Source organism: Syngnathus leptorhynchus, chromosome 4 (genome assembly GCF_054491065.1).
Source record: "Syngnathus leptorhynchus isolate UIUO chromosome 4, UIUO_Slep, whole genome shotgun sequence".
Lineage (NCBI taxonomy): Eukaryota > Metazoa > Chordata > Actinopteri > Syngnathiformes > Syngnathidae > Syngnathus > Syngnathus leptorhynchus.
The window spans coordinates 18,403,256-18,430,248 of NC_141198.1; the positions used below are offsets into that span (position 1 = coordinate 18,403,256).

Consider the following 26,993-nt stretch of genomic DNA (forward strand, 5'->3'; position numbering starts at 1 on the left):
GCCTTTCACATATGCATAGCACTTTTTGGTCAACTTGACCATTTTCCAGTGTAACGCCCCGTGAATTTATTGACCAGACAGCCCAAAAACTGACATGTAAAACTATTTTGATCCAAAAAGCAAACACAACACGTTAATTGTAGTAAAACATCCATCTCGTCCATCCATCCAATGAAGCTTACCAGTACTATGACATACACTGTATATGACTAAAATGGCTGGGCCATTTGAAAACATTTGCCAGACTGCCATGCTGTTCTTCAAATCCCCAAAATACCGAATAAAACGGTGTGACATTTCATCCATTTAGCATGACCCCCGTATAAAAAGTGGCCCCAACCCTGGAACACATTTAATAACCTCTACCACACATTTGTTCCTTCACAATCGCTTAAGTCAAAATCAACAGGTCGTAATATTGACTCAAGTGCGGCAAGAAACGTTTCTCTGATGTTATTGAGACAAGGTGGACGCAAACAGATGAATCGGGACAATTCAAAGCTATCTGCGGCATATGCGCTTCTGAATTCATCACAATATGCTTGTTGAGAACGCTGACATTCTCCATGATTACGAGTGGCTTCTTTGGCCTTGACGCGGCGTTACAATTACAAAATGACGTCTCGAGAGAATTCATGAACTCGCCATCATTAAGAATTGTTCGGGGAAAACAGAGATGACATTTCATCGAAAACAATTGAAAATAAACATGAGCGGGATTATTTGATCAGAGCAGGGGGGGGAAAAAAAGTTGATGTACTTCAATTAGTCCCTGAGAATAGTGTTGTGTGTCCATGGTAGGAGACATTCCTGTAATGATATACACACACACAGCGTGGACCTAAGTACTCATAAGAGACGTCACAAGCTCGGACATTTTAACTACCTGTTTGGTGGTCTGTCCCAAAACCTTTGCTCAATTAGGTTGAGTATGAGCACTATTTTTTCCACGGTGATACTAGAAAACAAAAGTGATAATGACTGACCTCTGTGTTGTACACGCACTTGTTAAATAATGTAACCTCTTGAAAAATAGAGGACTTGTTTTTTTTGTGGAATACCTCCAAGGTCTAGCTCGGGGGATTATCGGCAGGCTTGGTTTTAGTTTTAGTTTTTTTTTCTTTGAACCAGATTAAGAAAATACTTGGGAGCGTTCCAGTGTCACGCTAGTTAGAAATGATGTCAAGAAAGAAAAGGTTTGCCACCAAGGGAGGAAGTGGCTGAGTATTTTGAGAGGTTGCCTGATTCCATTTGGGCGACAAGTGCTCAGATTCAAATCGTCAACAAGGCTGATGTGACAACCAATGACTGAGACTTCTTTTTATACTTGTACTTGTGACCTGGACACTCAATTCATGTTTTGACCGACCTTTGAGGTTCCCGCCGGAGTCAGGAATAATAAATTGTGGGCATCATGCAAACAAAGGCTTGAACATTTTCATATTTGACTGTGAACTCGAGCCGGAGAAATTCTCGTCGGGACCTTCGAATACCGATAAGAAGGGAGCGCCGCCGCGTCTACTCGTCCATGGTCTCCAGCTCAAATATCCGATTCATCCGCATATTAAGCAGGCGGAGCTGAGTGTCCATGTGGTCTATCTTCTCCTCCATGGAGCCGGTGCCGCGTCGCCAGTACATGCCCACGGGACCCGTCATGAAGTACAGCACCATGATGACGCACAGAGGCAACAGCGTGCGCTCCGGGTCGCCCTCGAACTTTTGCAGCACGTACAGGCAGGCCAGGGTCAACAGTAGCACGCGAGCCATCCAGAAGAAGCGCCCGAAGACAACGTGCAGCACGTAGAAGACGCCGCCCAGAAACACCGACAGCAACCACAGGGCTGTTAGGGCACCGGCCACCAGGGGCAGGCCGCGTCCCGGGTTGCTGCTCAAGGATGCCGGGCTAAAGTAGTGGCTCAGGTTGGACGCTGGCACACGGAAGGGACGAAATGAGTTCAGATCAGCGCCTGGATTGGAGTTGAGGAAATCGTACTCAGAGCTACATTGAACTTACAGTCGATGCCCATAACATCAAGGAGATCCGTCCAGATTTTCCAGATGGTGTCGAGGAAGGAGTCTACGCCGTGTACAAAGCGCTCTGTTGCTTTGGAGAAAAACTGGAAGAGAACAGGAATTGAAAGGCTTGAAAATATCTTCCACTTTTTTTGGGGGGGGGGGTTCTTTTATTACAAACAATTCATTTTGTCCCATGTACTTTGAGATCCATCAACGGGGACGAGGGAGCCTACGTGCTCTCTACCACCTGGAGCAGCATTTTGGAGAGGTGAAGGGACAGCAGAGGGCGTGACTCATCTGTCAAATCTGACCTTCATTCATCCATCAGCTGATAAAGACGCGTCACAACCACAGCGGTGACACTCCGATGAAGGCGGAAGTACATGCCCGAAACATGTCAGGTAATGCAACCTCAAATAAATTATTTGTGATAAAAGAACCAAAAAAAAAAAAGCGATTGACAAAGGAAACAAAATGAACTTAGTACAACTAAATTGAAAATATCTTGTTCACAAAGAAATTTTCCTTTTCAAAATAGAAGGTGAAATCATTCGAGGCTACTAAAGTAATAATTCCTCTCGCCTGGTAATTATTTTAAAATTGAATGGACATGAACATTGTGTTTAGTGAAGGGGGGCACGCAGAGAGCTCGGCGCGGGCCGGAAGTAGCGTCAAATGTTCACGTAGCTTGATCAGAGCCTAACGTCACAAATTGATTCAGCTACATTCCAGTGTAACATGTCCAAAATAAGCTTGCGTAAAGGATCATTAAGCCGAACAGGCGCCTTAGTTGATAGATAGTCTTTATTACGAATTTAATGACTTTCAAAATGGCATCATCCTCCAGACACATTTCCCCCCCTTCCCCGAATGATCTTGATCTCCTCGTTAGCCACTTATGCATCATACACGCACAAGAATCAATCAATCAATCAATAAATCGTTAAATCCCGCACGTTCACCTTGTAGAGGCATCGGATGTTATCCTCCCCGAACACGTTGCTCAGCGTCTGGTAGATGCCGTTGGCCGCCCGTCGGAAGCTGTTTTGGCTGCTGGTCCGGCTCCTGGCCGCTTGGGCCGTCGAGAGCACGGATGCGGATAGCACCAGGAAAAGCAAAACGCTTGCGGACGCCTTCATGGCGCGTCAAATTGTTATGATGGTGAAGATGGTGCAAGAAATCTGCTGTAGTATCTCTCAGGCAATTGAAGCTCTGCCGTCAACCTTGACGATGGGGGGACCACGTTGCGTTCAGCTGTCCTCGGAGATCACAACTTTCAATTCCCTTCAACAGGGCTTCGGGCAAGAAAATCACGCCAGTGCCAATTTGTCACCAGAGGAACACAACCTTCGTTTTCTTTGGGTTATCCAATCTACTAAATTACCCTATAAATTAATGCATACTCCAAAATTTAAAGAAGGTTCGCTTATTCCGACAACGGTTGCGTTCACGGACGCACCATTGAAAACTCACTGCTGCCCTCTAGTGAGATGGCTAGACGCAATTTTAATGCATCTACATTGGCCAAAAAGTACATGCACAAACCAGACACGGTGTCAGCATAAAATTTAAAAAAATATGTACAGATATATAATTGTAGGTACATCAGAAAAACCGCCCAGTGAAAGTTATACAAATACCTGGATAGTGTTGTGATGATGAGCTTTCCCCGCAGCACTCCCTCTTAATGTGTGTTCTGGCTGTGAAGCATCTGATGACAGACGAAAGGCACATGATGATCGATGAACACACAAAGAACTTATCAAATGAAAACACAGGATGGACATATCCACAAACACTGGCTCAAGTGAGGAGTGAGCTGTGGAGTGCTTTGAATGAATGTGCACCCTCATTCCGGGCTGGATGGGGAATCGAACCCGCACACTCCTAACTGTGAGGCGGGCCTCCGAATGGTCCCCATTTAGAAACTCGCATTGTTTGGCTTCTTCCTGTCCTACCACTAGATGGTAGAATTGGTCATGGAACGCAATTGACTAGACAATTGGCTTGGCTTGGCGTCCTAGCGACGGAAGTTTGGCCAGAGTGCTTGATAGTGTAACATTTCATTTTGGGATTATATATATATGTCTTAGTCATGATCATTGTTTCTTAACAGGAAACGTTTCCTAACGTCATCTGGGTTACGTTCATTTTTGTGAATTGCTCCTCGACGTGGGTGAGAAAAAGAATAGAAAGGAGGAAACGGGAGTTGACTTGAGTTGGGAGAGAGAAAAAGAAAGACGTGGCCGAATGAGTCCTGCTATGTCGGCATCTTATTTTCGCAAGGAAAACTACGTACCAGAAGGTACGCACCCGCCGTACGACAACGTTTAAGGATTACAATAGGGTTGGTTGACAGGTGTATCTAAGAAACGAGGGGTGTTGACAGGACAGGACAGGACAGGGGAGGACAGGGCAGGACAGGGCAGCGTTGCTGACCTCACTAAGTTCTCAAATGAAGTTTATTCATGTGTTTGTTGTGAAGGTTTAAACATGTACGGGCGCGCTCCAAGAGTTACCTTCCTGCCCAAAAGTGAGACCTCGGTCACAGTAGGTCCTGGATCTTACAACTTAAATTCAAGAAGACACGACCCGGTGTCTGGTAGGTTTAAACATCAAACTACCGTTTTAAATCTTATGAAATACCTTCTTTAAATACTCTTTGTATAGATGGCTATGCTCCCTTTTTGTCCTTGGCGATCAGACGACCATTGATCAATGATTCCAGTCTAATAGTACCAGGACCCGGGCACTATGACACTTCACCAGTAAAGGTCATTTGAACTTCTCGTGTAGTTTGTTGCTGCTACAGTAGGTGTGGCATGTTCTCTCACTCATCTGCAGATGCAATTTTGTGAATTTGATTTGATCCTTTTAGCAAAATGTCCACGGTGGTTGCAGTCTTCAGAGCCGCTCCAAGCGCTTCGAAGAACCGTCGTGTGAGGGTCCGGGCCCCGGGGCCTATGATGTTCTTGTGCCGCCGCCAGCTACCACCAGCCACAACAAGATGAGGGCTCGTGGCAAAAGACTGGTCAGCTGAGAAATGGAAACATTTGAAATTAAGCTGTAAATGTAGTGGCTTTTAATAGGTAGTTTTTTTTTGAGGGGGGGGGGGAAGGATATTTACTTAAATACTGATTTTGAAATCAATTGAAGACAACTCAATAACCTCTGAGAAATAATGCCACATTTTGGCCAATTCAGTTAAAAACCACAATTTAATTGTGCAATTTTACCTTTGGGGCTTACAGAGTAGATAAAGCACTATACAAGTGCGGTCCACTTACCATTGATCATTTATTTAAGGTTCCCCCCTTTCAATGGGGATAAACCACTTGCCGTCAAAAGCATCCAAATTTCATTCTCACTTTCTATATGTGACAGGTATGTTCCAAAGTTGATTGAGGAAAACAAAAACATGGCCAATGCTCCAGAGTTGTAAAGTCTGAAATGCATTTTCTCCAATGCATCAAACACACAAGGTAACATCATATGCCTTTGCAGGCGCATCCCGCTGAAGATTTGCTGCATTGGGTCGCTAGCCAGTACGTTGTGCCATCCATTCCCTCCCGGGGTGAGTCCTGTGGCTACCAGGAGGACGCCCTGGGCTCGCTCCGTAAACGAGAGCCTCCGGACAGAGACACGAGCCTGGGCCCGGCCTACTACAACCCTTTGCTCGTAAGCGTCCCGATACTTTTGTCTCGTCCATTGCATGCAACACAGCCCACACTATTGCGTTAACTCCAAATCCGTTTCCATGACGAATGAATGCAGCTTTACTTTAGAAGCCATCATTTTTACATGTGTGCAATTCCATATTCACACAAAATCAAGTCATCTGCTCATGACCAGTGGCGTTGAGGCTTTGTCCAAGTTGTGGCTGCTCACCGTTGCAGGCGTCCACTATGACAAAGATTTCGCCGTGTCCCAGTTATGTGCCTGGCCCGTCATCTGCTTCAGACAAAAAGGGAGGGACATCACTGTAATTAGCTCTAGTTTATAGACCAGTCCATCACCGACTCGTTTGAGGTCTGATGCTAACCAAAACAGCGGCATGCTAACAGCAAGTCCATATTGGACGTTGAAAATGACAGGCGTGTTGTCTCCAAAAGTGAAAATACAATCTTGTTTGTAACCTGTCTGTACGAGATAGGACCACCCTTCTTGATCTCAGGTGATTTTGACAAAAGCACGTCATGACACCTGGGCAGATTGGAGGATCATCTTTTGGAGTTGATCGGGCAAATGCTCAAATCTGGCCTGATCAGCTAAAGCTTACCTCAGTGTTTGCTCCCGAAAAAACACTAACAGTATTGCCATTTGTTGCTCTATATAAAAATGCAATTTGTACCCGCAGACCGCGCGCTAGCATCAATGACATCGGTGGTCGCTAGCGTCCGTCTGCACGCCATGCTAAATAAACAGCTTTTTGGAAATCTTTTGTTTCCATGGCAGGGTCGCGGAGGGATTGAACCCGCGATCTTGCCATGTGCTAGATGGAGAGCAGGAGACTGGCACCCCGTGGAGTTTTTCCCTTTGAGCAAGACTTAGCGAGGATGTGTCTGAGTGAACGGGGCCGGACAGCCAGGTCACGGAAAACGTATCAAAAGAGACGGCAGAAGTTGAAAGGTTTGATAGCCAACCTTTGTTAGCCGTGTTTGTGTTCTCTTTCCACGCGTTGCCGGAGCTTTCACTCAATCTTTAAGTGTGAAGCTGAGGCAGAAGAGTGGAGACCATAAAATAACCTCCAAGAGAGGAAGATGGCTGACATCTTGTGGGACATTTGACAAAACTTCACTTCTCATTCACCTTCAACATTACAAGGCAACGCAGATAGCACAAAATTAGTCCATTCTATTCCCCCATTCACCTTGTGGTTATAGTTTTCCCCTGTTGTCATTCTTTTACTCTCACCACAGTCTGGCAATGCCTTTTTTTTTTTTTTTTTGTCATTTGAGAAGATTCATAAGTACAAAGGCATTCTTCACTTTGGCAAAATGACAGCCAGGAGAAGCCAAGCGACAAAGGACGAAGTTCCGGGGCCAGGCCACTACTACCCTGAGATGTAAGCATCACTTGTCACTCTCCACTCAATCCATATTTCTTGACTCGGCTTTAAACTTGTGCATTCTTTTTTTCCTCCAAAATACACGTCAGTGTTCCCGAAATGCACTTTGAAAACGTGAACGTGAGAAAAGAGCAGCAGGTCAAGGCGGAGCTTGTCACTTCTTCTCCATACCACCTACTGCAATCCCAGCAAGAGTACAAGAAGGTAATTACATCTATGATGACAGTGACATGACATGATCCTGCTTGAACAAGGAAGTGGTCTGCTAGCAAACAGACAAACACAAATATTGTCCCCCTCCTAAAATAATTGATAACAATTGAAGGTGTCTTGTTTTGGGCACAAACACATGGCTATTTTTTAAGATTACAAATATTGAAGTAAAATGACTAAAGTCATAAATGATTAAATTCTTGTTAGGCCACTATGACAAAATAATATTGCCCACAATTAACCTTGGTAATTTGTATATATATGCTCGTTGGTCACAGGTTACATTAGCCTATTTGAGTCTTGAGTCGAGTGAATAAAATAAGATTATTTTTTTCTCATTCAGACGTCAATTCACTTTTGCGCCTTTAGGGGGCAGTATAGTATCGTATTTCAACTCCACTTTAAAAACACCCTGTTGATGTTGTGGAGGGAGGGAGGCTCGGGTGTGTGAACTACAGTGTGCTGTATATCAAAAGGAATTGCTGCTACTGAGTACAACACATGCACGTTTTGAATTAGGAGCGTCGTCACAGAATGAATCAAACTCGTAAGTCAATGCAGCACTCAAATACAGACCTCAGAGATTCAACAGGCTTAATGACAAGGTGCATGAGTGTCAGCAGACATTGTCATTCAATTCACTGGCCAACTTTACATTGTCACTCTCTCTGTTAAAAATAAGCCTCCGACTTGAGTTGGCTTCTGGGAATATATCTTCTACTTTGCCACACACCGTGTTGTTTTCGCACACTTCCCTAAATAACAATTTTCTCGTCTTGTACGCAGTCCCTGGATTTTTGTCAGTTGTAAAAAAACACTAAAGGTGTTGCACAAAAAGCTATCAAAACAAGCGTCTCCTGCCCTGCTCTGCTCTGCTCTGCCTGTGTGAGTGAGTGAGTGAGTGAGTGTGGGGCTACAAATGGCCTTTTCCCCATCGACACAGGAAGTATTGTGTTCAGACAATAACAAACTGGTTCATGTCTTGAATAAAAAATGCTCTTGCCCAAGATTGGTCTAAAAATAGAGTGCTTGTCATAAAAACATTTTTTTTTTAATGACAAAAACAATGTTCTGTGAGATACACTGTAGTTGAATGACCTGCTGAAAAATACACCACGTTTTTGCAAGCATGAAAATCCCGGTGAAAATCGATGTACCATGACCCCTTCAAATGTTGCTCAATAGCGCTCACTGCTAAAAAAAATAAAAATTGCACGTGACACCAGTTTTAGCGATTTGCCCCAAATTCTTAAAACAGAAGACATGAGATGACATCATCATCATTTCAGTTTGTTTGGTGCCGTGCCATCAGATTTTAAAAATGTATGTTCTCGACAGATGGGCAATGACACATTTTTTGCTTACACCATCTCATGGAATATCATTGGCTCTAAAAAAAATGTCAATTTGTCTTTGCGCAGGGCATACCTGGTCCTGGCCACTATGACATCAGAGGACAGTTTGAGAGGCTGCAGGTCACCGCTTCCTTTCTCTCTCAGTCTGAGGTACGATGCAAACACCACACCAACTTTTACAATATTAACCATTGAGCCCAATGGCCAATTACCATACCAGCTCATATTCTGGCCTTGTCACGCGCTTACTTGTGGCTACTCAAGATTTCACACAGCCCAATCATCACTGCGCCGCAGGTCAATGAACAACTTATAAGATAAGTCAGTCATACCCAGAGAAATGCTTAAATGTCAAACTGAGCTCAGACGCAGCATGAACAGCAAGACAGAAAGCAGGAGCAGCAAGTGGAGGAATGTAAGACAACAATCAAGGAAGATGCAGGAAGAGCCATTTAGGAGCAGGAGAAGAAAGTCAAACACAGAAATCAGGGAGGGATGCAAAGTCAGAAAGTATCAGCGTACATTCCACTTTTTCAGTTTGGATTTAACGGAGACAATCTCAATATTATTGTGCCCGTAGGATGACAACAAACTATTGATTCCACCGGCCCCGATAAGCAAATTACGAACCATTTGGATGCATTTAGGGACAACACTGAAAATATTTCCCGGATATAATCTGGGAGATAAATGTGGTCAATTAGTGACATCTCATAGGAGAAGGCTGTTGGGTACGCGTCCCAGATCCAGACGATGATCTCCTTTCGTCAGCGTGATTCTCGAAGATGAGGTGAACGTGAGTTTTTTAGCACGTTTAAAAGTAGGAAGGGTTTGAAACGTACACTCGCTCGCTTATTTGAATGACAGCCCGGCGCATATGAGAAAAAGTTCAAACCAGGTCTAAATGATGGCGCAGGTGGTGTAACACCATTTTGACGTGTCCTTCAATCACATAAAAACAGTTTTGTTTTTTTTGGTGTTCTTGCGCATTTTTGTGCCGTCTTTTAATGGTAATTTTGAGGCAAGCGAGCCATGCGGTTATTTTGTTGTTGTTCACTTCAAATGGTTCATCAAAAAAGAAATCATTGAACAGCACATATTTTGTTAAAACAGCCCTTTGTGCATGATCCTTTCATGTAAGATAGAAAATATGAGCATGTAAGCAAAATAAAACACTTGTCTACACTTGTTTGTTGCAAGCAGCACATTGCGCATCCTGTGAAATGAGATAAGGTAGTCCTTGTCCTCCCCCTCACTTTTTCTTTTTTCTCCGGCCAGATGTCCTTTTCTTTGCATCCATCTTGATACGGAAGCACTTTTTCTTCAGCTGAGCTGAGCTGTGACTGCGGACCTGTGCATTTACAGCCTTACGTGATAGACAATCTTGTTTATTTGTCCACGACAGAAAAAAAAAAAAGTCTTGTTCTCCTCGCTTCCATGTCTGACGTGATAACCTCAATTTCCGCCACTGTGAAATTTCTCGTTTGAATTTTTTGGGGCCATCCATCACAACGAACTGGCCAGTTTTGTTTCGATGTGTCAAATACCGCAAGGGGTAGTCATCGAGATTTTACTCTTTGCATCACAGGTTGCAAAAGCACAGACGCGAGGCAGAGTTTTTGGCCTAATTTCCCTGACCGCATGTTGTGCGCAAGTGTGTGTGTGTGTGTGTGTGTGTGCGTGGCGTCAGAACCTAGGGCGACAGTTTTCTTAGATGTTCATCTCGGTGTGACTCTGCGTGTTCTCCTGTGGAGGGATAGCGAGGAAATGAGATAAGGAGGTATGGAGGGAGGGATGAGAGGATAAGAAGAACAGCGGGAATCTGCCCAGTTGTCACCTCAACTGTAGGCTCTGGACAATTTTGCCACAATATCATTTGGACAATAACCACATGTGGGGAGCGTGCTCAAAATTTGGTGGTGTGTGTGTGTAGATTGGAAGAAACCAAGCTTGACAACAGAATTCAAATGAGCTTCAGTCAAATGCTCACAAAGCTCAGTTGGGAGTCAGTTTTGGGGAGGGCAAAACTTGGAGAAAAGAGCAAAGGCACAGCGTGAGCGCGACAGATGGGCCTCCTTGCATGTGGAACGCGACTTGAATGTGGCAGCGTGTCATGTGACAACACGGTTATTCAAATTCCCTTTTCTGTCTTCCAGTGCGCTTGGAATATATCAAATATGAGCTCGTCTGTTCCCAATGAACTGACTTGTTTGGTTTTGGGGTTTGAATCGGTCCAGAAATGGCGACCGCTACGCTAGGTCGAGAGGTGATCTCGTCGATTCATGAAGATGTCGAAATCAAACATCTCTCCATGCGCTTTTGCCGCCTTGTTTGTTAGCGCACGTTTTGGAGCATCTTGGCTGTTCTGTGTAGCTTCCAGTGGCTGCAGTCCAGAAGAGCTCGCTCGGAAATCGCACTCGATGGGTGGACAGGCAGGCCCAACTATTTTTATACAAGACATTAAACAGTCAATTTTCAATAATAGAGCCCCTTAGGAGGAAGAAAATTCCAAACTACCCAGCATGAAAATGAGTCATGTAAAATCCAGCTGCATCTTTTTCAGCGCTTGTGCCTCTGCGCTCTGTAAGTGCTGCAGAGGCTGACTTAGCGTCGCAGCGGCTGACACGGAGAAACTCTGATGAAAGGTCTATGGAGCCCAGCTTGACAAGCCCAACTTGAGCGGTGCTAAAATAGCTTTTGCCTAAGAAGAAGAAAAAAAATAAACCCTCCTCTGGCACCAGAGCTGTGCTTATTTTGGGGCCCGGTGGAGTTCAGGCGTTGTGTGTTGCGCGTAACAAGAAGCGAGGTCTCGGATTGTCAAAATGTGTGCATTTGCATCTCGGGTAGCCAGGGAGTGTCATTGGAAAGAGTTTTGAGACGTGAACAATTCAAGTGGACCTTGCTTGGTGTGTGCTGTCGGGACCTGACGCCTCTCTCTTCTTTGTACATTAGAGGTTGAAGCATGCCAAGCAAGAGTCGCCCCCTGTGGGTGCCTATAATGACCCCCGCTGCGCCATCCAAACGCGTTTCCCGCCTGACCGCAACGGAGGTTCCACACCAGGTTAGTATGCGGCCGTTGGGTTATAAAATGACAAGCGCTAGCCCAGCTAACCAGATATTTACTCGTTTAATTTCCGACTCAATGAGTGGACAGGCAATCTGTTATTTATTTATTTACTTTATGTAATAATTGTGTTCATTTGCAATATTGTGTTTCCTAGTTGAATGCAAATGCATTAGTGTTGCCAAATTGTCTTCGTGCCTCCTTATTTGCATAAATAATCAAACACAGTTGATGAAGCCACAAAAGTTCTTTTGGAGTGTGTGGGCGGAGTGCTATCTAAAAGCCAACTCTAAAAAACAAACATATATTAATACAGGACTGCTTGGCATCTTTTGCTCACAGCCTCCTTTTGGGTTACCTCCTGGATGTGGATTTATAGGTCCCCTGAAAAACTGCATCTCAAACTATGAATTTACACAAATAAAGTGCTTTTACTTTGGATTTGTGTGCGTGATGGCAAATCGGAAAAGTGTGATGAAAACCACACAGACACATTTGGCAGCTCACCAACACTGAAGGTCTGACGATAGCACTACCTGGCTGCTCCATCAATGTTCGTGGACTATTTAAGAAGGCCATTTGTATTCGAGGTCAATGTAGAGGCAACTTGGTTTTGAACTTGCTTGAAAAACACACTTGACTCCAGATTGACTTGGTTGTTTCAATTTGCATATAAAAGCATGACAATTTCAAGTAGTTCCCTTCACAATATTGTAAAGTATATGAAGCAGTCTTTATATGTTGGCAAAACAAGTGACATTTCCAGATCAATTGTGTCCAGGTCCCGGCTCGTGCAATGTCCTAGACTTGGGTTTGGCCCAGGAGACTTTGAAACGGGCACTTTCAGAGCCAGCCAAGAAAGGAGGCTTTGGCTCCCCTCCGAAACGCAGCAGCATTTTCTTCAACAAGGACCCAGCCCAGGAGATGACCAGGTTCAACTCTTTAAAAATGAGCTTTCAGCTTGATTACTGACACTTTCCCTGTTGAACTCGACTGTCAAACTAGACATACGGTAAAACAGAGAGAATGGACACATTGTGTACGCTAGTGCAAACACATGCCTTCACCGCTAGCTTCATGCTAGCTAACACATAATGGAAATGGCATTGGTGTGGTGTCGCTGTAACTGGAGCTATAGAAATTCACTTGAACGATTGATCAGAAGTTTCATATTTGAAGCATCAAAGAAAAGCAAACATCATTGACACCAAATGTTGTATCAGGTGGAAAAGCGTCCAGAGGGGCTTTAGAAAAAGCAGCACACGGCCGCATTCAGATCAGCCACACAGCCGTGCCTGGCTGGCATCCTCACTTGTGGCCAAAGTAAGTCTCTCTCTTTTGTCACTCCATTTAAAGCTCCCTACTTAAGAAAAAGGCCTTCAAAGAAGGAAGCGCCAATTTCCAGACTTTAATAAGTGGGACATAGCAGCAGTATTATCTGACCCGCTGCTACAATGATGCCAAGGATTCTGTTTTCCCCGCAACTTTTATCTTCGACTGCCTTCTGTCTTTTACTTCATTTGTTCTTTTGCTACTTTTTCTATACCCCTTATTAGTTTCCTTCCAAGAACATCCTGCCTTTGTTCTCCTTCAAATCCATTTGAAGTTGACGGTCTGATCCATTCTTTTTATTGTTTTTTTTTTTTTCTTTAACATCGTCAAGAAAGGCAAAATTGGTTGGCGACCCAGTGTTGGCCATCCATTTAAGATTTTCCTCACGTATTTCAGAAAAACACAGCACAATATCTTACAGAAAGTCGTCCTGTCGGGCCATGTGTCCCGATCCTTTTTTTTACCCCATGTGACTAAATGTATCTCGCACAAACAGCAACTCCATCTTTTGTTATGTCTTGCGAGCCTAATTTGCAGCGCTTGCAGGCGGAGGAGCATCCAGGTTGATGTGGGCGGATTCGCTAAAGCCCTTCTCTGGTACAAAATAAATTGAAGCAAACAGTGGAAAAAGAAAGAAAAAAAAACCCCGAAACAAAACACTAAAATGCTTGCTCGATTGACATAAACATCGACGCCAGAGCCCGTCCGTGTACCTGAGCGGCCACGTGCCTCGGCTTCACGCAGAGCCTCGTCGATGAGCGCTTAATGAAAAGCGGCCCGGGGACACGGGAGCTGCGGTCGTTAGCCGCAGCCAAGGCCGTCGACGCCCACACCGGCCGCCCGGCCCCGATATTAAAAAGCCAGCCATATTCCCCAAGCGGCATAGGAGCACGCATGAAGGCAGCGTCTCCCACTCCCCGTCTCTTGTCATCTGTTTCATGTGCGACGAGAAGCTTCGTGTTCGGAGTGACGGCAACGGCGAGTACGAAAGCTGCACTCTGTCACGTCGAATGAAGCGAGACGTCTGCACGTGGCCAATGCACACCTGTTATCAGACTCACTTTCATATTTCCTCTTTGATAGCGAGCTGCTGCTTCTTTTCGCAGCATCTTTTGTTTGCTTGATTCCAGCACTGGTAATCATTTGCATGGTGTTTTATCTTCCAAATCCGCTATTTTTAATCCACAGTCATTGCCAGATTAATTTGCAGAGTAAAAATCAAAAGCATAATAGCAAACAGAAGTGCAGAGGCCTTTCTTCAAAATGATGTGTTGTTGTTTTTCGGGGGATAATTTCATGTATCAGAAGTACTAGTGGTACCGCTGCTTGGTATCGGTGACTACTCAAGTACTTGGTATTGGTCTGGGGGGAAGGGATATCGAACATCCCCGCTTATTTTCTTCTCTGACATCAATGTTCTTCTTTACCTGCCTCCATCCACTCCTCTCTCTCTTTCGCTCTCCCCCCCCCCCCCCCCTCATAACGGCCTCTTCTCCAACGAGGTCGTGGGATACACCCGCAGGCGGCGCCCGGAGACGGCGAGTGAAGAATTTAATTTGGACCGATGTTCTCCCCTGAGGCGCTGTGGCATGGGTTCTGCCTTCTATAGATTAGTGACACATTGCACTGTCCCCCCGAGCGACGGCGCACACAAGCTTTCACTGGCTCTTTTGTCGCTTTTTTTTTTGTCTTTCTTCTGCTTCTTTCATTGCTGTCAATTTCATTCTGCCGCCACTTACGCACAAGATGAATGGCGGTCGGCGCAGAGCGCAACTAAGAGGCCGGCCGGCCAGCCAGCCGGCTCACTGGCGAGGACAATAGCCAGATAGCAAAATTGTTGACACCCAATTTGATCGAAGAGACAGAAATTCAATTGGATAATACAGTAGCGCCGGGCACCGGGCCAACTTTCTTCTGATTTCAAATGCTCTCTAAAGGAACAATAGGGGTCGCCAAATCTTTTATTCGCAGTTAATAAACAATGAAATCATAAACCTACTGGAAAACAAAAGTGAAATTACTCGCCGTTTGAAAGCGCCTGATGCTACAGTATGCCTGGCTAGGCTTCAATTGAGTTAGTTAAACATCTTGTTGAAATTATGAATCCAAGTGAAGTTTTGAGCGGGTATCTTCTTGCCATAAGACAAGTGACATAACTTTTTAACTTTGATTTCATCTTTTTAATAACATCTGGGGGTGAGGGGTATGCTAGCAAGATGTGAATGTAGCTACCAAAGCTACGGCGATTGTCCCTTGGCCATTCATGACAGTCCAGAGAATGGAAAGAAATAAATGAATTGTTTTTTATCATAGAAACAAAGTTTTGTACAAATGAACAGAGGTAGCACAGTGTCAGTTGTTTGCGCAGCTACTCCACATGTGAGAGGTTCTGGGTTCAAATCCTTAAACTTGCGTGGGTTCATAGTTCATGCACTCTATGTGTGTTTGTGAATCCTCTGCAGTACTCATCATTACTTTGACAGCTGAGGGTAAAATCCATTGCAAATCTATCAGTCCATTTGGTCCCTGGTCTGCCACAAATAGAGGCCGCAGTTGCCAGTAGCGCCGCGTGTCATAAAAATGCAATGAAAAGAATGTCAATAAGTGACAAACATACGTCTCTTGCCCTGAGGCGTCGACGCGCCACAGTCAGTCAGTCGCCTTCCTTGCCGGACTTGATTTTATTTATGTTCCGCCACATTTCATATACTCTGTCCTTGTCATCAGTCTTGCTTTTTGCTCTGATTTGATTTCTTTTGATGACATCTGTCTTTTTGTTCGACTCTCTATAATGTACTTTTCAGAGAGCAATATGGCGTTTTTTTTTCCCCGAAGCACACGTCCCTGACATTAATGAGGTGCTCTCGCCTCGTCGGACCGTGTGACCGATTGGTGTCTGTGAGCAGCGTCACGCCGGACAAATTGCTTTTTATAACGTATGTGACCTTTATGAAGGGGACTTTGTATACTTCACACAGACAACTTGGACTATTAGCAAGATTCTGGCCTTTCTATCCACTGGATATGCAAGAAAGAAGAAAAGTGAGGCTTCACTGAAGTGTTGCCTCTCCGCCCGCCCGTCCAATTTCAACTGACATCACATCACATCTTAAAGTTTGGCTGTACTGTAATTGTTGAAGTGTCAAATACTTCCACTCTTTATTTTCCTTATTATTTCCCCACCATGGGTGCTGTATGAGCCATGTTGTGTGTGAGTGACACATGTAATAATAATAATAATGAAATCCATCTTTTAAAATCCCGCCAGTTACACCGAGTAAGCGCAGAGTGTGGTTGTCATCATAAATGATATTATTGCTGATAAAGTGGAAAATGCTGGCGACACATGACTGTTATTAATATCGCCGCTTGGCATCAAAGCGTTTAGGTGCGGCCGACGGATGAAATATGCCCGTGTTGATGTGCGTGTCTGTTAGTGGCATTATGAGATTTGTTCCAGTCAAGTGTTGCTCCTGGTAAAAAAAAAAAAAAACATCACGCAAGTATTAAGAACGTAAACACGGTATGAAAACAAGGGACAGATTTCCCATGTAGGTTCTTTCCGACCTCCTAATGCACAACCTTTATTGAGCCAAAACACATACGGATTTTACATTAGACAAACAAAAGCGAATGCGCAGCATTTAAATAGTTGATCTGCCGCTCACTATATGTTGCCGGCATAAATATAATCATTTGGTCCAACGTGTATTGTATAGCATATTTAATTTACAATCTCTGTATTTATAGCTTTAGAATGAACGGCATGCAGCCATAGAATGAAATAATAATGAGAATGGGCAGAAAGTTGAGTTTTCCCACAAAAGAAGTTGCTAAGTTTTATTGGTGCACAGATGGTGAAGTTGTGTGTTGTGCATTTTGAGGCTTTATGATGTGTGGACACTCTCTAAGTGAGAAAGTCTCCTCAAGCCAAGAAGTGCTGCTCATTGTTAGTTTCCCGCTGGCTGCCTGTTATAAAAACAAGCAGAAATAGAAGATGTTGGCAAAACGCTGCGTGACTTTGAATCAGCCGTAGTCGTGTCCACGTGTCCGCAATCATCCACCTCTTGTGTGCTAAGCTAAATGAAGCCGAAGCCGCCGCCGCCTAACGATTGCTTACCTTAAGCGCCTGCCGGCCTGTCGCCATGGCAATGCTGATTCTCATCTTCCGTGCGGAATGAGATTCAGTGATTACCGTGCCGTTTTTACCCGCAAAGGCTGTCACTTTCTACGTGTCGGAGAATGGCGCAACCTTGAAAGCGGCTAGGCCGCAGGTGTCAAAGTCAAGGCCCGGGGGCCAGAAACGGCCCGCCACGTCACTTTATGTGGCCCGCAAAGACAAATGGCCCATCGAACAAAAACTGCAAATCGTTTTCACTATTGAGAAACGTCCTTTGAAACAGTTTGTACTCGTCTCCGATTGGAAAACGAGTCATTCATCAGTTTGTTTCCAAGCTTATACTGAATATGATATGAGATACGTTTATTTGGGTTGACACCGAAGGACACCATGACGTTTTTGCGGCCTGTGACAAAAACCAATTTGCCACTCATGGGCTGGGCGCTCTGATTTGAATGGAGGACGGTTTGCCCCATGACCACCTTTGAATCTCAAATCCTCAATTGTGACAATTGCGCTGTTTGTTCATTCATCCAAAGTCGTGTTGGGTCCAGCACGCTGCGGTCCGCCAGCTGTGTCCGGCAGATGTTTGAGTGGTAGATCCCTGGCATGCCAGCACCCCACCCGTCTAGGCAGGTGTGCCCATTTGGATACAGCAGCTGCGTGTTTGCATACAGACAGATGTTGAGCGGGAGCAGGTTGACAATTTTGGGAGCTAAGCAGCCACACGCAGCGTCAAGAGAGAGAGGCCAGATTAATGAAGATGTAAAATGAAAAAGGCGAGCTGCTCGTTTCCTCAAGTGGGCCCTGTGGACTTGGCGGCGCTGGGCGGGGCGGGGAAGAGACCGCTTGTGTTCCAGCTGTGCTTGTTGCCGTTCGGCGTGGCTGCCGAGGCTTACCGAGAGCTTACGTCACGATAGTTCATCACGGGGAGACTTGTTCTCGAACACCTTCCGAGCTCTCGTTACTTGGAGGCGGATTGGCTTTTTGCAAAATCTAACGACAGGCTTGTACAACTGCGGCGCACGGCAATGAAGCGAATAGGATGCAAACGGAGGGTGCGTGGCATTTGAAGGCGCGTCTACAACCTCATGAAGGTCTTCTGACACTCAGCGTACCTCAGCTAGTAAAAGCTATGATTTTGCAGATGCTTATCCGCTTCATGACGAGACACCAGCTGTGCTTGCATTAGAGGCTATTCCGGAATAAGGGGGGGAGAGAAAATATTCACTGTTGGTTGAACTAAATGCCATACGCGTCTGAAAACAAGCCAACAAACAATTGTTGTTGGCGGAATGGTTCTTTGGAGGAAAAAAATAGTCCTCATTATTTTCATGGCTGACAAATACGGAATTGTCGAGTGCTTTTCTCACATCATCGGTGAAGAAATCCAACAAGATTCCAAATCTTTGAAAGGGCGAGAATGCAAATGAACAGATGCTTGTGGCATGGTTTGATGGTCTTTACAATAAAGGGGAAAATCAAGTCAGACATTTTCTTGACAACAATACTGTATGTACCATGCTATGCACTCACAATAGTATGCTGATGAATGTTGCGTTTGTCATCAAGCAGAGAACGCTGCTCAGGTAACAACCATCACGGCTCCCTCAAAATCAAAGGAAGCCAGCCATGCCATTTTGAGCTAGAAAATAAGACGGTTTAACTCCTCATAGTATACGTGTACTGCGCTATGTTCTTCTTATTCTAATCTGGAAAAAAAAAATGGTGTTTTGTTCGTTCGTTTGCTTTCTTTGTGCATGCTCCATTGTGTTTTTTCCATTCTCATCCTCCCACTGTGTCCATAAATGAAAAGTGGAATCACAGCACTGGTTAGAGATGATTAAAGATTGAAGAGCAGCGAGGAAGAAGAGCTAAATGACAGCTTTGCCATGTTAAGTGGAAACGGATGGTGTGGCTATATTGGGCCCTCACCATCAATTATTTACACCACAAGACCCATTCTTCTTCACCTGAAGCTAGCCGGCCGGGTTCTGGCAGGTGACACCCATTCACATGTCATTATTTTGCTCATTTCAAATAATTCAAGCGCAATCCAGTTAAAGGTGGGATGATTGGGTGACAATTACCAGTGTTATTTTTAGGAATGCGGCACTGGTCTCTCTGTGAAGAGTAAGCGCGAAGATGAGTCCACAAATAAGTCTTTGTCTCTGCTAGCACGTAGCGTGTTGCCACATGTTGGCTAATAGTCCAACAAGTCTGTCTTTGTGCTCCAGTAAGCAGATGGCCTGCGATGGAGACTCAAACTGAAATTAGGGGAAAAAAAACAATATACACATCATTCTTATTATTATTATTAGAAGCACATTTTTTTTAATTTTTATTATTTATTACCGAAGGTGGTCTGTTACCTGTGGTTTTTAAATATTTTTTCTTTGTGTATTTCTTTAGCAACAAAATTGTGATCTTATTACTTTGTCAATTTAATTCCAAATATTTGAAAGTTTTTTCTTCAGATGGTTTGATAACCTCAAAAACATAGTTTTGTGTATATTTCTTTTTTAAAATCTTATCTCCAGTCTTTCATATCCGCACGAATTAACGCCACTTCCCGCTGATTCAGCAAACCTGTTTACAGCATTTCCCAAGACATAAATTTACTTTGAGACTTTTTTGCGTGCTTTTGGTTAGCATTGCTTATCATCCATATGACTCGTCTAAAACTATAGTCTGCATCTTTGCGGCTGGATGGATGGAGTCAAGGATGAAGACAGTAGAGGTGCAGAACATGGCATGGTAGCGTGCCTCAAACTGTGAATTGGTGCTTTTTTATGGGACAGAAGTACTGAACCATGCTCTCTCAGTCTCTGGATTTATCAATGGATGCTACAGCGACTTGTTTACTTTTCAGATTTGGCTGTCGCCTTTGATCCAGTGCTGACAGTCGAATTTCAATCCCTCTTCTAATGTTTGTATTATTGCCAATGTGTTCTGTTCTGCTCTGTTTTTTTTTGGGCTACCGGCACCGGAAAGCAGCTCCGTTGTTTTAATAACAGAATGTCAAACCAAATATGACATCATTTAGAGTTAATGAGGCACTTTTTGCCCTCAGGATTCTTCTCCACCCAATGCATACGACATCAACAAGACACCGAATGAGACGAATGGACGCCTTGCAGCTCTGAGTCGAGAAGCCAGAAGACAACAAAGCGGCTTCCTGTCAGCGGCACCGCGCCATACAGATTCCTTTCGTTGCAATGTGTATACTGGACCAGGTATCTGTCTGTCTGTCTGTCCATTTTCCACACTGATGCATTTTGGCACTGGCTAGCTAAACACGGAAACGACAAGACCGGCGACCGCTTGCCACGCTTTTGTGAAAAATCTCTGATCTATCCAGTCGGAGTAGTGAAAGCGGGAGTACAGTGCGAGTAGCGCCCTTCACTCTCCAATTAGCTCGCCATCTCGGCGGGCCTCCGAGCTAATATTGACTTCAATTACAGTCTCAATGAAGAAAATGTTGTTTCAAAATGAATAGATTCCTGCCTTAGTTGGATAATTTATGACTTGGCCCATTTCACCATGGGACTCAACCCATGAGGCACCTCCAACCGTTTAACCAAATTCCAATTTGCATATAAATAGATTTGCACTGTTTGCTGTGCTGTTTCCTACACGCGCACACATATACACACGTATACAGTATAGACACGCACACACACTCACACTTTGAAATGTGCTTAGTCGCGCACACATGCACAATCATTTTCTCCATTACGGAATTTGCATATATGAATAGGTCCACGGTGTATGGACCATTAGGGAACATTATATTCATCATTCTAAAGGAAGCTAACTATAAAAACATAAAGTCCCTTCAGGATGCCATATGTTGCCCTAATTCTCATGGTGTCAGAATGTGTTGTCAAACGCTACTGTTATGTGTACAAACAAAAAGAAAAATGCCATTTTTTGCTTGACTAGGTCCGGGAGAGTATAACCCAAGTGTGAGATCCTCCCCTCCAATGTCTCGAATGGCCTCCAGAGAAGAGCGCTTCAAAGAGACCGCCAATAGCAATCCAGGACCTGCCGCTTACCAGGTAAACCAGGTCATACATCACATTCAAAGACTGTACATGTCCTGGCCTTTCATTTGAATCTCTTGAATCAAAATTTTAAAAAAGGTTTGGAATGAAACCTGAATGAAATCTATTCAGGCCTTCATTTTTGTTTTTGTTTTAACGGAAGTAACAACTTTGGGTGACCGCGAGAGCGCTCGTTGCTTGCGGTCCTCTCTCGCTGACTTTGAGTAGTCAACATCAAAGAGGCGTGTATGCTAATACGTTGGCGTTATCACACAGCTCTGAATTCGCAGCACCCCCAAGCCTCTGTGTAAATAATAAACGGCTGTCCTAATTGACTTTTGCAGCCTTTTACATTGCATCGAATTGTGTCACTGATGTCTTCTATTTGGTCTTCATGTTGTGTTCGGTGTCACGTCACGTATTTTTCCATATCTCCTCATTTACAACGATTGGCTCCAATTCACAAAATACTTGCTAATTAGCGAGCCTTTGCTAACTCAAACGCTCCAATATGACCCGATCATCCCGCTCTAGATATCCTGAGATTGTGTTTTGGAGGAAAGACACGCTGTCTCAATTGAACTTCAGCCGACTTCTCCTCACCCCTGGTGGCGGCAGGCGTGCCGAAGCCCACGACTCAGTAATTAGCCTCGTGACTGCGGGCGGCTACGTTTCGACACCGCGGGCGAGGGCTGGATGTGTAAAGGTGGGAGTAAGAAGGAGGAGAGCTGAAAGAGGTGGTTGGTGAGCAGATGGCAATGCGGGGGGGGGGGGGGGGGATTGTACCTATTTGGGCATTAGCATCAACGTGTGCTCGTGCGCGCTCGTCTATGAAAGTGGCTGTACTGTGCTATCGCCGCCTTCTTGAGCTGCATTAGCGCGCTGATGGAGCTCGTTTAGGGGCGCCGGCGCGCCAGCCACGTGAGTCGCCTACTTCTGGCGGGTAGGCTTGATTACCTTTTCCCACGTATAACATCTCTCATATTGGTTGGGCTTCATTTAACAGCTCGTGTGCCTCGTACTTCAGTATGAAACGAGCACCAGCACGTTGAAACGAAAGGACGGATGATGTATTTCTAGAAAAGGTGGGCTCCATGTTGGTTATCCGCCAGCTTTTCTCTGTTGATGGCTCCCCACGACACCTGTCGTCTGACTTTGAATGATTCCCGCCGCCAGATTCTTCAGGCCAGGTTACCTCGCTCGTGTCGCTCGCGTTCTTAGTGATGCGCCAATGTACAGAACATCGAACGGACCTCTTCACGGTCGATAATATCTAGGTCGGCATGCAAAAGATATTGGTCTCTTACGCAGCTTGCCGTGAAATACAACAGCACTCTCCTTTACCGGTACCAAGGCAGACAAAAGCACAAAAGGTGACTGACCATAAGCTTTGAACATGTCAATATTTGAAATATTTGATCTTTTTACCTTTTACACAGAAGCGAGTAAAGGCAGCCTGCCGCCGGTATGACATATTCATTCGCTCGCCCTGTCTTGCCCTTCCAACATTGGCTTTTTCAGCTCTGTTACCTGCCTTTGAAATCACAAATTGACAAGATGACCAACCCTATTGTGTATTGGTGCCACATACCGTGTCACCTAATGACTACACGGAATGGCAGCTTTTATGAACTGGAGTGAAAGAGTTAGCCCATAGTGAGAAATACTTCTTGTGTTGAGAAAGCCAAGCCGCAAAAGCTCGCACGCCAAGCGATTACGGACGGCCCGATCCAGATCGAGTATGTAGCGTAATCCGCTCTTCTTACCGGAGACAGCTTGATTCACAAGAGTGCATGCAACACCCTGCATGCTGAAAACCCAATCGGTCTTTTCCAACACTGTGCGCATGACGTTAACAATATTATAGGCCACAGGTGTCAAACCCAAGGCCCGGGGGCCAGATACGGCCGGCCACATCCTTTTATGTGGCCCGCGAAGACAAATTGTGCGTCAAATTCGTGTGTCGTTACTCGAATTGCACTTTTAATCATATCTTTTTTTCTTAAATATTTGACCAGTTATTTGTCAGTTTGTTTTGTCGCTTTTACGGTATATAATACGAGGCGCTCGCTCATACATTGATTTGGGTTGACAGTCATCATGGCCCTCCGAAAGAAGCTACGACTACAATGCGGCCCGCCCAAAAAATCAACCCCTGTCATAGCCATTCATTGCGCCATTTAATTAGCTTACGTAGCTGGCGTGTCTCGTACTACCCGTGCGTGTGCGTCGTGTCGTGGGAAAGACTGGTGAGCACGACTGTGTTCTGACCCACTAACACCATTCCCCGCGTAGAGCCCCTTCTTCCCTCTCTGACCCGGCCAAACATCCCATAATCTTCCTCATCATTGCCATGCCGCTGGTGTCGTCACTTCCAAAGGGGCTCTTAAGCATCCGCCTCCAGCGCACCCCCTTGGAGGGTGACCCAGAGTTGAACCCGCAACCCTCTTCCCATCAGGATCAAGAGGGAGATCTGAGCGCTCTGGCCTCTTGTGCCTAAATCCCAGATAGCACGTTTCCGGCATGCTGATGATGTGCACGATCACCGGGAGGTCACAGAAGCGAGAGGAGGAGGATAAGGCGGGTGGGTTGGGAGATTCGTCAGTTCTTGATACGTTCGTCTATTTTCTAGAGTGCGAGGAGTAGCTGGAGCTCACTTGACTCTGCCAAACAAAAATTGCTCTTTGCTCTCTGTCGTGAATCCTATACGTTTCTTTTTTTGGTTATTAGAGAATACTTTTCGTTTTTTTTTTTTAATTTTCCATCTAATTTGTGTCCAGCTGAGTCCGGCCGGGCGTGATGAACACAGTGTTGAAGGGAACCTTCAACGCCACCCTCAACAATCCTCTCGCCTAGCTGCCCAACCTCTGCCGGAGCACAAGGCCGTCGATGCTGTTTCTCGCCATACCGCCGGCCCCCACCGGTATGTCTAAACAAAAACAAAAATATGCAAACTAAGTCATTGTGCGTTGTTGGTAAACGTTTGAAGCTGTAACTGTTTCATTGATTACCTTGAATATATCATAAATTTCGCTCTTACTTCAAGAAAAACATGCTATTTTTCCTCACGATTGCGGCTTAGGAGATCTCGTCATTAACTTTGAAGATGTCGCTTTGCGTAGCTTATCTTGAGGAACCAAATGACTCAAATGTGAAACATTTCATCTAAAAGCTGCAAGGTGGTTTTCTAACATATTGCTTTGATAGGCTTCTAGTAGCTCCTGAGGGATCATGTCATGTTTTATTTAATGACAAGTAACTCAAGAGACAATTCAAGGGTGGGGGGGAAAAAAAAAAAAAGCAATTAGAACCCCTAAAGGTCCAAAGCCCTATTTGCACGACTGGACATAAATCACAGTGTCGTTCATTATGTAGATTTCCGCTGACCAAAGTTGCGTGGACGAGTCATAACTCAGAAGGTTCACAACGTGGCCTTTTAATTGACACTTCAAGCGTTACAAAATTCTTACTTACCCCTGGGAAATAATGGCAGTTGAAGTTGTGGGCTCCAGGTTCAAATGATTGGCTACATAATGAGGAAGGCGAGATGCAGATTTTCAAAAGGGTCCTACCCACTGAAGTCAAACATCAAACTTTGGAACATACTTTGTACACCCACGCACTTTGAGTTGAACTTAAAGTGAAATACAAGCGAACTTTACATGTGCAGTGATTCTTTCGCTCACCACTAGAGGGAGACCGCATACCGCTAGTACGATGTATGTTTGAGAATCACTGCAACGGCTTCGTCAATAAATGCAAGGTTGTGTACAAGCAGAGGAAGATGAGCACAGTCGGCTAGTATTTACGCCTCCCTCGAGAGTCGTCTTTACCTTTCTTTTTCTTTATCCCTGTGAGCTGTTTTACATCAGCGATCTAATTAAAGGAAATAAATCACACGGACCCAGCCCCACCTGATTCCCGGACCAGCCACCCATTGTATAAATCTCCATTACGGTGCCTTACGCTGCACATCACTCATGTTGTTTATTGGTGGGGAAAATATGCAAACAGAGCGGGGCCCGTAAAAAAAGTGACGGATGTTCAAACGGGCGCACTGCCGCGTCAACGGGCCACTAAGCGACGTCTCGTGCGGGCTCAAAGACGTACGGCGTGTCATCCCGACGCCCGGATTTCATTGTTGTCGGGAATCCAAAAGGCTTCTTTTTATGGCCTCATTTGCTAAAGGGCTCTGTCTCCGAGGCAGGGGCATTATTTAATCTAATCAGCTCGACGCCCTCCCTTCAATAGATCTCTTGATAACTGTAAAATGGAGGTTAATCCGTTTTTTTTTTTTGTTTTTTTTTTATTGCTTAACAAACGCCAGACAGCTGCTGGAGTAGCCACTTAGGGAAGATGATTCTGTATGCAAATGAGCTTGACTTTACTAGGGGACAAAGCAATACAGACAGACTTTTATGATGTCACTGTCCAATAAAAAAATGTTGTTTTCCTTTTTATTCCAAAGCAAGATAATAAATAAATAAATAAACATAGATTACAATGGAGATATGTAACATTCTTTTGACAGCAACACAACTATGGTGAATGAATGATATTTTAAGTAGATTTAGACAAAATATTGTCTAATGTTGTTTTCCTTTTTATTTCAAAGCAAGATAATAAATAAATAAAATAAACAAGCATATATTACAATGGAGATATGTAACATTCTTTTGACGGCAACACAACTATGGTGAATTATATTTTAAGTACCGTATTTTCCGGACTATAAGGTGCACCGGACTACAAGGCGCACCTTCAATGAATGGCCCATTTTAAAACTTTGTCCTTATATAAGGCGCACCATTTATGCATCATGTCAGATTTTTAATCCAAATCAAATCATTCTCCATTTTATCAGCTTCTGAGAAAATTTTAGGTTTTCAGGTGCGCCTTATAGTCCGGTAAATACGGTACTAGATTTAGACAAAATATTGTCTCAAGTATTTTTATTTTTATCCAGTCTTTATAGTATGTTTTTGTTTTGTTGTCACGTGCGTTCTAATATTAAAATCCAGGACATCTCAACTTTAGCTTAATTGTTTGTGTTGGAGTGTGTTTACATTAAATTTCAGTCCTTACAATTGTTTTCAGTATTTTATTTTATTTCTTTTGCTTTTTCAAATTGTTTACATTAATATTCCTGCCAGAAATGTTTCTTCAAGATAAAAAAAAAAAAAATGCTTGCATTTGACTGACTTTCAGAAAATTTGTTTGAGCAATTACGAAGTACGTATGTCGAGCTTGAGTCTTTATTTTAATCTAATTGGGTTTAATATTTTTTTGCGACATGATATTACTTCTTACCTAAGGAGTGAAGGCCTTGCTGATGATTTTCCAAGTATAGATGCCTGCCGCTTGGTCCTCGCCCACACGAGCAATTCTCTGTCAAAAAGTGAAAGTCATCACAGCTCAAAGTGCTTTTAAATCAATCCCCCCCCCCCTTTGACCTTATAACGCGCGGCGTCGATACATGCAAATGAAAAGCTCTATACTTAGCCGCCCATCATCTGGAGGTGACAGGCACGAGGCAACGCCGCGGTGGGAAGCAAGATTAGCTGGTGTCTTTAATTAAAGGAAAAAGAATAACAGTACAGTATAGTGGGGGGGGGGGAAGACTGCGTGCGAAGGTTAACGAGTACTGACAAGGGCGACTCAGACCAGAGCACAACAGCGAGACGGATGTCAAAAGAAATTCTTTGACTTTACAGACGCCCGTGTAAACTAAACACCTCTGCAAACTTGCTCAGTAGCGCCCCCTGGTTTGAAGCAGCCA

General features: G+C 44.4%; 2 protein-coding genes across 7 annotated transcripts; one reads left to right on the forward strand and one right to left on the reverse strand.

Annotated features, from left to right (window-relative positions):
• Positions 1–1,423: 1,423 nt before the first annotated feature.
• bri3bp (bri3 binding protein) lies at positions 1,424–3,973 on the reverse strand. 3 transcript variants are annotated; one of them, XM_085910356.1, is made up of 4 exons: positions 3,657–3,973; positions 2,979–3,239; positions 2,015–2,117; positions 1,424–1,928 (listed from the first exon to the last, which is right to left on the reverse strand). In XM_085910356.1, the coding sequence occupies exons 2-4, from the start codon at positions 3,153–3,155 to the stop codon at positions 1,519–1,521; spliced, it is 690 nt and encodes a 229-aa protein (XP_085766482.1). In that variant the 5' UTR covers positions 3,156–3,239; positions 3,657–3,973; the 3' UTR covers positions 1,424–1,518. The 3 variants fall into 3 exon arrangements, with proteins under 3 accessions (XP_085766482.1, XP_085766481.1, XP_085766480.1); XM_085910355.1 differs by having other exon boundaries at positions 2,979–3,270; positions 3,657–3,972; XM_085910354.1 differs by having other exon boundaries at positions 2,979–3,311; positions 3,657–3,706.
• On the forward strand, positions 3,650–26,598 carry LOC147058620 (sperm-tail PG-rich repeat-containing protein 2-like). 4 transcript variants are annotated; one of them, XM_085910349.1, is made up of 15 exons: positions 3,650–4,321; positions 4,502–4,618; positions 4,687–4,790; positions 4,895–5,047; positions 5,521–5,694; positions 6,978–7,081; positions 7,174–7,288; positions 8,719–8,802; positions 11,605–11,713; positions 12,498–12,648; positions 12,940–13,039; positions 20,242–20,404; positions 21,114–21,229; positions 23,995–24,137; positions 24,297–26,598. In XM_085910349.1, exons 1-15 carry the CDS (start codon positions 4,267–4,269, stop codon positions 24,310–24,312), a joined length of 1,704 nt encoding a protein of 567 aa, XP_085766475.1. In that variant the 5' UTR covers positions 3,650–4,266; the 3' UTR covers positions 24,313–26,598. The 4 variants fall into 4 exon arrangements, with proteins under 4 accessions (XP_085766475.1, XP_085766478.1, XP_085766476.1 ...); XM_085910352.1 differs by having other exon boundaries at positions 4,721–4,790; XM_085910350.1 differs by lacking the exon at positions 4,502–4,618.
• Positions 26,599–26,993: the final 395 nt, after the last annotated feature.